Consider the following 12005-nt stretch of genomic DNA (forward strand, 5'->3'; position numbering starts at 1 on the left):
CATCTTGTTGGCATATGTAGTACCCATCAATCCATTTAGGCCATCTTCATTTGTATAGTCTTACACTTGCACAGTCTTAGAATCATCACACTTCGACATTCCCCAAGTGATGTGGGATTGCACAGTTTTTTACCTGGTCTTTCCCCTGTGGATCACGGGATTCTGATTGTCACAATCACCCTCCCTTAGGGGTCCGACGTCCTCGTCGGCCACGCTTTCGGCTGGCTCAAGGCTTTGATACCATTTGTAACGCCCTACGTCACTATTGTTGCTTCTTGGAATGACGACTAGCCCTACAAACCAACACGATTCTTTGCAGCATGCTTTGTCCTCACTCGCACGTTTCTTGGGAAAACTTCTCAGGAGGTCACCCATCATGAGACTACTCCAGATCAAGCATGCTTAACTTTGGAGTTCTCAAGTCATGGGCTACCGAAAAAAAAGATGCATCTTGTTGGCATATGTAGTACCCATCAATCAATTTAAGTCATCTTCAACTGTGTAGTCTCATACTTGCACAATCTTAGAATCATCACATTTGACATTCCCAGGCGATGTGGGATTGCACAACTTTTTACCCGGTCTTTCCCCCTGCGAATCACGGGATTCTGACTGTCACATTTAGTGTACTTTTAGTCTTTTCTAGCTTCGCACATGTTACATACACATTCACATATATTAGAGTAACAATTTTTTTATTATTTCTTTTAATACTATAGGCTAGATTAATTCACATCTCAAAATTCTGTCATGGAGTAATAATTATTTTTACAGGTTTATATCTTTCTGGAGCTTATATTTTGCCACATTCAAGCTCGGCCCTAGGCACAAGCGAGTCAGGCCTGTGCCTAGGGCCCCCACATAATGAGGCCCCAAATTTTTGAAAAATGTAATTTTTTCACATACACAATGGTTCCAAAAAATTTGAAAAATATCATTTTATATATATATATATTTTTTTTTAAAATAACATATTTTGTATTGCCCTGTGCTACTTAGGGCCGACGCTGGCCGCATTACCTATTTGGACACTGTGTTTTGACAAATTACTTTTTGGATCCTATTGTTTGTAAAATGGTTCAAATAGACTTCTAAATCTGATTTTGATCAAAGTTTTTTGAGCTAAAATCACAAATAATTCACCAAACTAACAATTTAGAACAAAAGCATAATCATTCTACTTAATACAGTGTTGTTATATTCAGATTTTCTTTATCAAAATCCAATTTAGATGTCTATTTAAACTATTTTACAAAATATAATGTCAAAAAAATAATTTGTCAAAACTTAGAGTCCAAATAAGTAATGAAATAAAACACAGAATCTAAAAATGTATAAACTGCTATTACTAATAACCCCTATAAAATTTAAAAATTTATTCCCAATCTCAATCTCGATCTCGATCTCGATCTCAATCCCAATCCCATGCACTCACACTCATTTTATAGCATTAATATTAACAAAAAGAAAAGTATACGACATTCACACCACACATAGAATATTTAGTGTACTTCTCTAGCTTTGCAGCAACATATTAATCACACACTCACATACATTAAAATATAGTAATGATAAGTGCACTAAAATTATGCACCAAAACATTACACCAACTGAATTGACTTTTAACCAATCACATTTATTTCAAACGTGACTTACTATTTGAGTATTGTTTCGGTGCATAATTTTAGTACACGTATTATTAATTCATTAAAATAACAATTACTTTTTCTTTTTTATCTTTTTAATCCTAGAGGTCGTATTAATCCACATCTCAAAACTCTTACTTATAGTACATTGTATTGATATTATTCCCAATCCCATGCACTCATGCTCATTTTACCAAGATACACCGGCATGGCAGAAGTAGTTGGACTTGGCTCGAACCACCCAAGCCTCTTCATCATCTTGTTCACAAACACACCAGCCAAGTAAGAAGCACCCGACACCCCAAACCCAACGACAACATAATACGTTGCCGTTTTGATGTACTTGGAGTGCTTTTGGGTGTAGGCCTTAGCAAACGACAGTAGAGCGATGCATAGAAGAGAGGCAGCTGCGACTGCTGCGAGTTTGAGATCCTTGTCGTTTCTCTCACGGAACGAGAAGCCGTAAACGACAGGAGGTACTAACCCGAAAACGAGAAACGACAATATGGAGACTAAGGTGTGAAACCCAAAATGCCTTCTCTTTCCAAGAATTGCTTCGTATCGATCCAAATCCAATGACTGTTCTTCTGTGACATCATCACTTGTACGGACTTTTAAATGGTCATGTTTTAGATCCCAAAGCTAAAAAAGAAAAAAAAAATTAGTACTAAAAGTTAAGTTACTATGTAATATTAATTGTTATGATATATGCATAAAAATTGTGTAAGGAGTTTTCACATACAATGATATTATTTATGATTTTTTTATATATATATATAATTAAGTTTATTTGATTTAGGACTAAAATTAAGAAGTGTATGTCGTATGTAAAAATATAGTGTACATATTTATGTACTCGTGTGGTGTAATCTAATATTCAATATCATGATTTTTTATGGTTTTATAGTGTAATTACATAAAAAATTATAATAATACTTATTTTTTTATTAAGAATAAACAAATTTATTCTCCAATCATTAAGGCGTAATTTAAATAATATTATGAATGTTTTGCATCTTAAGTATGGTAGTTTGTGATCTAAAATGCTATTATATTATATTATATATAAATATATTTTTAAATTATAAACAGTATTTTGGTTTAATTTTTTTTTTAATATGTTTATATCATTCTTTTATATATATATTATTTTTTATTTATTTAAAATTTATATAACAATGATACAAATTTAATAAAAATAATTAATAAATTTTATAAATAAAACTAAGCCAAATTTTGTATTTAACATATATATATATATACTAGATACAAGCAACGTGCAACATGCACGTTTGCTTAGTTTTATTTATAGAATTTATTAATTATTTTTATTAAATTTATATTAATGTCATATAAATTTCAAATAAATATCACATTTTAATCATATAATTTATTTATTTTTATTTAAGCTTATGTTCTAGTTTTTGAATTTGGGAGTGACAACAAGAGATTATATATTATATGTTTAATGTAATATTAAATATTATACGTGTATTTTAAATTTAAGTTTCTGGCTAGTTTTAAAAAAAAAAAGTAATTTGTTACTAATTCACATTATATTATATTATATATTTAATATGATATTATTCTAATAAGTAAGTTTAAGTTTAATTAAATTTTATTTAAGTTATAAAATGTATGATTTTATTATTTAAAAATAATTATCGTTATAGAATATCTAAAAAATATTATGTTTTATTTTATTTAATCATTTATTATTTTTAAATAATTATCATTGTAAAATATCTCAAAAATATCATATTTTAATTTGTTTAATTATTTATTATTTTTAAATAATTATCATTGTAAAATATCTAAAAAATATCTTATCTTAAATTTTTTAATTAATTATTTTATTTTATTTAAGTTTAAGAGATGTTTACAAACTACCGTTAAATATAAAAATATTCTGTTAGATATAAGAATATTCCGTTAAAGTTAATATTAAAAAAATAAAAAACCGTTAAAACAAAAAATTTCCGTTATCTACACATTTTTTATATATAATAGATATACACGTACAAAGGGAGATCGAGCATACAGGATAAGGGGCAGCAGCCTTCCTTGAAATTTTTAATATAATTTTTTACATTTTAGTTCTTTTCGTATAAATTTTTACTATAATACCTCTCCTAATTTTTTTTAACTTATATTTAGCCATTTATTTACATATTTATACAATTATGTTTTAACATTTTTTTATTAATATATATTTTGAACAAAATTCTGAATGTATATACATACTTTTTTTATCTAGGAACATGGCATAAGATAAACAAAGATCGATATAAATATACACTTAATTTAACAATTTATTCCTTTAGAAATCTGGATTTATACACTAATTAATTAAAAAATACATTATAAAATACTTGAAGACATTATTGTTATAGAATACTTGGGTGTGGTGTTGCACAACACATAAATTTTTATTTAAACCCCACGACTGTATTATACGTGCACTAAAATAACATAATATATATGACAATTTTTTTATAGGGGCTTCAATTTAAGCCCTATTGGTGGGGCTCTCAGTATTTCTCGATCCGTGAACAGTTTTTGGTGTAGTTTTTTTTTATAACCGTGTATATTGTAGCTATTTAGAGCATCCTCCAAACTTTCAGAAAATTTCGAATAGTTTACCGTACCGAAAACCAGGTTCAAACATGTTTTTTATGCGCATAAAAAAAAATTAGTCACGCGTGCAACAACATGTTTGAACTTAGTTTTCGGTACTGTAAACTATTCGGAATTTTCTGAAAATTTGCAGGATGCTCTAAATAGTTACAATATATACGGTCATAAAAAATCACGCTGAAAACTGTTCACAGGTCAAGAACATTGAGAGCCCCACCGGTAGAGCTTAAAGTGAAGCCCCTATAATATAATTCCCCTACATATTTACACTAGAAAAATTTTGTATTTAATAATTAATGTGATCACTTACATTATGAGCAATGACAAATAATCCGCCTATTAGATTTGCCAATGCCAAAGCTACAATGTTCACTGCAAAAAAATCCCAAAATATTTTCAAAACTAATAATAATGTTTTAAGTTCTTAAAGCTATTTTATACATAGTAAAAGGTAGGGCATACAAAATGCCCCACCGTATGGGTGTTTTCTATTTGTGGCTTTTTGAAAAAATTATAACTCAATTTTTTTTTCAACACCGTGTATTAATAGTTATAGCAGTTATCTTACTAATTTTCAAGAAATTCCAAATAATTTACACTGCCCAAATCAGAGTTCAATCAGTCAACTGCACGAGTGACTAACTCTTTTTTATACTCGTGGAAAACAGTCTGTTTGAACTTTGATTTGGTCATGGTAAATTATTCAAAATTTTCTGAAATTTTGTGAAATGTCTGTTATAGCTATAATATATACCATCATACAAAAAAATTAGGTTATAATTACTATAATTTTCTATGCCCTAGTGGCAGCAGAATTATCCAAAATTATAATCCAGTAGTGTCTGTAGATTAATATATATAAAATTTAATTAATTAATTTAGAGAAGTGACTTACATGTAGAAGCATCACCACTGGCAGCAGAGGTAACAATGCCTAAGCTTGTAATTGATTCAGCTAATCCACCATAAACAATGCTCTTCATCATTTCCCACTCACTCCTTTGCTCATGCTCACTACCACTACCACTACCACTTCTAGGGTCCATTAATGGTCCCGGAAGTAGTTCTGGTACTGTTATTGTTCCTGTTCCTGAGATTCAACATTCGTTATTATAGTTTTTGTGTAATATATATATACGAGAATTCTCTTATAGGGTCTTCACTTTAAGCCCTACTGGTGGGACTTTCAGTGTTCTTGACCCGTGAACAGTTTTCGGTGCGATTTTTTTTTTATGATCCTGTAAATTTTCAAAATATTCTGAATGGTTTATAGTACCGAAAATTAAGTTCAAACATGTTATTGCATGGGTGACTAATTTTTTTTATTCACGTGGAAAACAACATGTTTAAATATAGTTTTCGGTACTGTAAACTATTCGGAATTTTCTGAAAATTTGCAGGATGCTCTAAGTAGCTACAATATATACGGTCATAAAAAAATTGCGCCAAAAACTGTTAACGAGAGGAGAAACACTGAGAGCCCCAACAATAAAATTTAAAGTGAAGTCTCTATAAAAAAAATTCCGATATATATTGACTCGATTCTATAGAGATTTGTTTATATACTTAGATTAAGATTTAATGTATTTTGAACTTAGTTTGAGGCACTTGAGTTTTCAATAATTAATAATCATTCAATTATTCTAATCATTGATTTGACCTTCTCTGAAATGAATAGAATTCATTTTCTAACATGACAAAATTTGAATTCAGTGTATTCAGACCTTATTAATATTAATATTATAAACTTCGTGTATCTACCATCTTACTCGTATTATTATCCAAATAATATGACAACATAATTTCTCAAATAAATTAAGAATGGACCTTTTTTTTTTCCTAATTGGAATTAAAATTATTATAAAATAATCTACTAAATTTCTGTATTTGTAAGATAATGAATTTATTTCATGAGTTACCTGGGTTGATAGGATCTGGTGATCTCTGCAGTTTGGAGAAGAACCAGCCTGCTATATAAACAATGAACCAATTATATAAATATATATGTTCAATTATTATAACATATATTCAAGTAAAAGAATGTCACATCTCAAATCAACCTGAATAAGAAGAGTTTATGCATTTCTTCTCTCTGTTTTTTCCGATTATCTGTTTGAACTTTGTGTTTTAAAAAATTCATTTTGGATTATGTATTTTGTAAAATGATTCAAATAGACTCTTAAACTCAATTTTAATAAAGAAAAAATTGAATATAACAATACGGTTTTTAAGCATAATGATTTTATTTTTGTTTTGAAGTGTTAGTTTGGTGAATTATTTGTGATTTTAGTTGAGAAAACTTTGACCAAAATCGGATTTAGGGTTCTATTTGAACAATTTTATAAAACATAGGGTCTAAAAAGTAATTTGTCAAAACACAGAGTCCAAACAGATAATGTGACAAAGCATAGAGTCCAAAATTAATAAATCCGAATAAGAATGATCAATATATATATATATATAAATATATGAGACATTTACGTTAATAATACATATACAGTTAGATTTGTTGTACTCAAATGTTTATGTAAACAAAATTTGGCGGCAATAATGCCTACCGGTAATGTTTTGGTGCAGCCGTTAAGGGTATACTAGGGTTTATTGCCGCCAAAAACTTTACATAAGCATTTAAGTGCAACAAATCTAACTACATAGGTATTATTACCGCAAATTTCGCTCAATATATGCAGTACCTGTAGGAATGAGAAAACTGAAGCATGAGGTGCATCTGATTGGTCCAATTTGATCATCATCATCATCTTCATCAAGAATATTTGGTGTAAATTTTGGCTGATCTTTAACCAAAACCTTTGTGATGCAGACCTTACAATTAGGACAATAAAACTCATGTGGACCTTGCTTTTCTTTATATAATTTTTCAAGATATAATTCTCTTAACTCTTCTATACTTTTCTCCCTTAAGCAATGACTACTACTACTACTGGGATCACTTTTTAGTGTAAATTTAGGGTTTAGATTGGCTTCCAAATCCAATATCTGATGAACTACTGAAGCATTTTCCTTGGTCATAACAACAACTCTTCCATCTTCCAATCTTCCATCATTCCCTTTTTCGGATTTAGTATCTGAAATCACACACACACATATCTTATTAATATGTTCGGTGACAAATTCTGTTATGTACTTATAATTTTGATCGAATGATTGTTAAGTAGAAAAGAATTCATCTTCGAACAGGATAAAATCTAACTCGGTAAATATGTGAAAAAGAAAGAACTATTACCGTAATTATGTGGCGTTCTCTCGTATTTCTCAACATCCGTGGAGACCTTGTTCAACAGCCTCACTGCTTCCATTTTTGGTGAAAAAAAGAAGAAGAATAGATTGAAGTTGAGTGAGAGAGACAACACTTTTCTCCTTAGGTTTTCTCTCTATGCAAAACCTCGCTTAAATAAAATTTTCTTGCAAAGGTAGGTAGCTCTATCATCTCCTCATAATTTGATTGATTAGTGCATATTTATTTAGAGAATAATTTTTTAATAAAATGATCGATTGCACATGTGTTAGGCTTGATTTTTTGAACACAAATATTCGATTATTAAAAAAAGAAACCCATATCACAAAGACTTTGATGAAATAAATTACTTAAGTCAATAATCTACGTGTAGAACTTCGACTTCTTTATACTAAATTGAGTTTAGAAAGTTGGAAAATAAAATATATTTTACAACCCTATTTTTAAATTAATTATTAAAGGTTGGGGATAATTTTTTTTTAGTTCCAGCCGATAATGTGTTGTAATATTTCTTAATTTTAATTGAAGTCGACAATTGTGAGTTTATACATTTTTGAACACTTTATTATTTTGACAAATTTTTTGGAGGCTTTATTTTGTAAAATAGTTTAAAGAGACTCTTAAATTTGATTTTGATCAAATTTTTTAAATTAAAATAATAAATAATTTACCAAACAAATAATTTAAAATAAAAACATGATCATTTTACTTAATAAATATGTTATTATATATATTTTTTTTTCATCAAAATTTAAATTTAGGGGTTTATCTATTTGATTCATTTTACAAAATACATAGTTCAAAAAATAATTTATCAAAATACAAAATCTAAACAAATAATGAGACAAAAGACAAAATCTAAAAAAATATAAACCCAAGTATTTTGTGTTAGTTATATGGTGCTCAAAATCATATAATAATTTGATATGTGGAAATTTTTGGAGTAAATGATGTGGAAAGAAGAAACGTGATTGTGAATTGTGAGTTTTTCAAACCTAATTATATAAGAGAGTTGAAGGAATTCATTAACTATTTGTTAATGACAATTTAGATTAAATTAAATGCAAAACTCTAAGTTGAGGTCATATAATGACCTTAAAATGTGGAGTTTCTGAACAATGACAGATATATATTGAGTATATATATATATGAGAATTTTTTGTACAGGAGCTTTACTTTAAGCCCTGTCGGTAGGACTCTCAGTGTTTACAACCCGTGAATAGTTTTCGGTGCGATTTTTTTTATGACTGTATATATTGGAGCTATTTAGAGCATCCTGCAAATTTTCAGAAAATTCTGAATAGTTTACAATACCGAAAACTATGATCAAATATGTTGTTACACGTGTGACTAATTTTTTTTATGGGCATGGAAAACAACATGTTTGAACCTAGTTTTCGGTACTGTAAACTATTCGAAATTTTCTGAAAATTTGCAGGATGCTCTAAATAACTACAATATACATGGTCATAAAAAAAAGTCGCGCCGAAAACTGTTCACGGGTCGAGAAACACTGAAAGTCCTACCAATAAGGCTTAAAATGAAACCCCTATAAAAAAAAATTGTCCTCCATATATATATAAATATGTATAATTTTAAATTAACCTTGTCAGTGACATTTCTCTTTGTTTAATGAAATAAATATCATAATTGAGATTTGGTCGTTGGGTTCACATGTCTGGAATCACATGACTCAAAACTTGAATAAAAGAAAGACATAATTTAAGAGTGATGTCGTTTATTGAGTAAATGTCAAAGCTGATAACAAGTGGTGATGTCGTTTCGCATATTTAAATACTCCTTAAAGCGTGGAGAAAGTCAATGCCAACTACTCTTTATTTAATGAACTAAAAAACAAATTTAGTGATATGGTACTTGGGTTGGGCATGGACCAACTTTACTATAAATCTATTAAACCACATGACCAAATACAAATATATCGGCAAATATTGTTTTGGCTCGTGTATTTTTTTCGAATACGCGATTGATTTTTGTATTTTGTTAAATGATGATTTAGATTTTATGTTTTACAAAATTGATTAAAATAGTGTCCTACACTCAATTTTGGTTAATATATTTTTAATTATAAAATCAATTATCGAGTCATTAGTGATGCAATGAGTTCAGAGAAGCGAATAAAGTAGTTGAGGAGCTGAGAATGAAATATTATATTTGAATAATTTTTTGACCAAAATTTAGTATAAATACTGTTTTGATCAATTTTGTAAAACACATGATCTGAACAAAATATAAGAGACAAACGTGTATTTAAAAAAATACAAGGGTTAAACTGTTAATTTTCCCCAAAAAAAAAAAATATATTGATGTCGTTTTTGCTGCCAAATCTCAGTCCAGGCTGTCCAAGCTATCATCCACGATGTAAAGATTGAATAATAAATAAATCATTGTGCTTGGGCAAAAAATAAACAAATGTTTGTCAAAACAAATGCAAGTTAACCAAACTTTGTTTATATATGTTTTTTTTTTTATATAAACTATTATGGTCAACACATTTTGATATATGTAAATTGAAATCATATTATCATAAATTTCTAGTTTTTTAATTCTTTTTCGAGAACACATTTCTAGTATACTTGTTTTTTTTTTTTGAGGAATTAGTAAATTACAAAATATATGTTGTCATTATTTCCGAGGCCCAATCCAGAAATTAGTAAATTGGGCTGTACTTGGTTGTTATTTACACAGATGGTTTGTTGGGTTGGCCCAAAAATGGGGAGATATCAATTTGTGAAAATTATATTTTATATGGGTTTTTTAATAAAATTTTCAAAAATATGCTTTTTTTTTTTACAAGTATTATTTTATGACTTTTTAAAACTTTTATTCCCTTTTATGTGATTTTTTCCCCATATTTTTGTAAAAAAATTATTATTATGCCATATTTTTGTAAAAAATCATTATTATGCCATATTTTTTTTAATTAAATTTGTCCATACAAACCAAAAAAAGTTTAATTACCATATTTTTGCATATTAATGACTAAAAAACCATATTTATGAAAAAATTTCTATCAATTTTACCGGCCCTTGTCCGGTTTGTTACACTACCAAACAATTTTGGAATCTTTTTAAAAATATAGGATTTTAAATCTTAATATATGAAAATGCATTACCATAAATATAACTTTAAGAAAATTAGCTTTTAAAAATCAATAATTAATATAGATTTTTCAAAACACCATTAAAAAATAATAATACAATTTAAATGTAAAAAAAAACTATAAACTTAACTATTTATATGGGAAATAAAAAGTCACATATTTAAGAAATTAAAATTAAAGGCTGAAAAATAATAAAAATTCAAAATTCGTATAAAAAAATTACGATGAAATTACATTTTATATGAGTTTTTTAATAAAGTTTGTAAAAATATGGCTTTTTCTTAAAAAATTTACTTTTATGGGTTTAGTTTCTCATATTTCGTTAGTTAGCGATTGCGTTTCTCATACTTTGTTTTTTCTTTAATAAATTTTCCGATACAAATTTAGAAAAATATAATTCTCATATTTTTGTACAGTAATAGCATAAAAGCTATATGTTATACCCAGATTTCGAGCCATAGTAAATATGACCTCGAAAGCTCAGTTCGCAACAAATGGTCTCGTGAGGATTAGAGTGATCTAGGATTGTAAGTCGAGCCTGCAAAGTATGATATATGATCTCGAATGCGGTGATCTCGAAATGATCTCGATCTCGAAAGGTAGCTCCGAGAACACCTTCATCTTCAGGAACTTCGGAGCATGGGTCTTGAGCTCGATATCCCATCTCGAAAGCAACGTTAGCTCGGGAGATGTCAGTGGCTCGCACAATGACATGAAACCTGAAATGCTGGAGCCTTGAAGATACGTTATAACCACCTTGAATATCTACAAGTATTATAACTATGAGATGTAACCCTCATTAATTGATGTAAATCCCCAAGAATTGTGGGATATTATTTATTCAGTTATACGCCCCCTGATCTTTGGGGGACGTTTCCTTTTATATCTGATTATTGGCATTTAAAGCCATTTATTTTTATTCACAAAAGAGTAACTACCCAAAATATGTGGGATAGTATTCTGCATCATTCTCTATAAATAGAGAAGCCATGCACCATTGTAAATGACCGAAATTCTGATCCTTGAGAGAAAACTCTGGAGAATTCATGCTAAAGAATTGTCCAGAGATAATCTTGAGATTAATAACAGAGACTCGTGGACTAGGCAGATTTAACTGCTGAACCACGTAAAAAACCGTGTGTTTGATTCGTTTGTTTCTTTTGGCCATTGTCTTTAATTGTTTACGTGCTCTCTTCTTTTATCTGTTGACGAAAAACGGCGTCAACACTATATTTTTTAAAAATTCCCAAAAATTAAATGGTAAAAAAATCCATATACCATTTAATTTCCAAAACAATTTTTATAAAATAATTGCAAAAATACCATTTAATATTTTTCTTACCAG

General features: G+C 28.7%; 1 protein-coding gene across 1 annotated transcript; it reads right to left on the reverse strand.

Annotated features, from left to right (window-relative positions):
* Positions 1-1805: 1805 nt before the first annotated feature.
* On the reverse strand, positions 1806-7600 carry LOC133812990 (membrane protein of ER body-like protein). The gene is made up of 5 exons (XM_062246842.1): positions 7528-7600; positions 6977-7369; positions 5179-5373; positions 4594-4655; positions 1806-2288 (listed from the first exon to the last, which is right to left on the reverse strand). The coding sequence occupies exons 1-5, from the start codon at positions 7598-7600 to the stop codon at positions 1806-1808; spliced, it is 1206 nt and encodes a 401-aa protein (XP_062102826.1).
* Positions 7601-12005: the final 4405 nt, after the last annotated feature.

The sequence above is a fragment of the Humulus lupulus genome, chromosome 1 (genome assembly GCF_963169125.1).
Source record: "Humulus lupulus chromosome 1, drHumLupu1.1, whole genome shotgun sequence".
Lineage (NCBI taxonomy): Eukaryota > Viridiplantae > Streptophyta > Magnoliopsida > Rosales > Cannabaceae > Humulus > Humulus lupulus.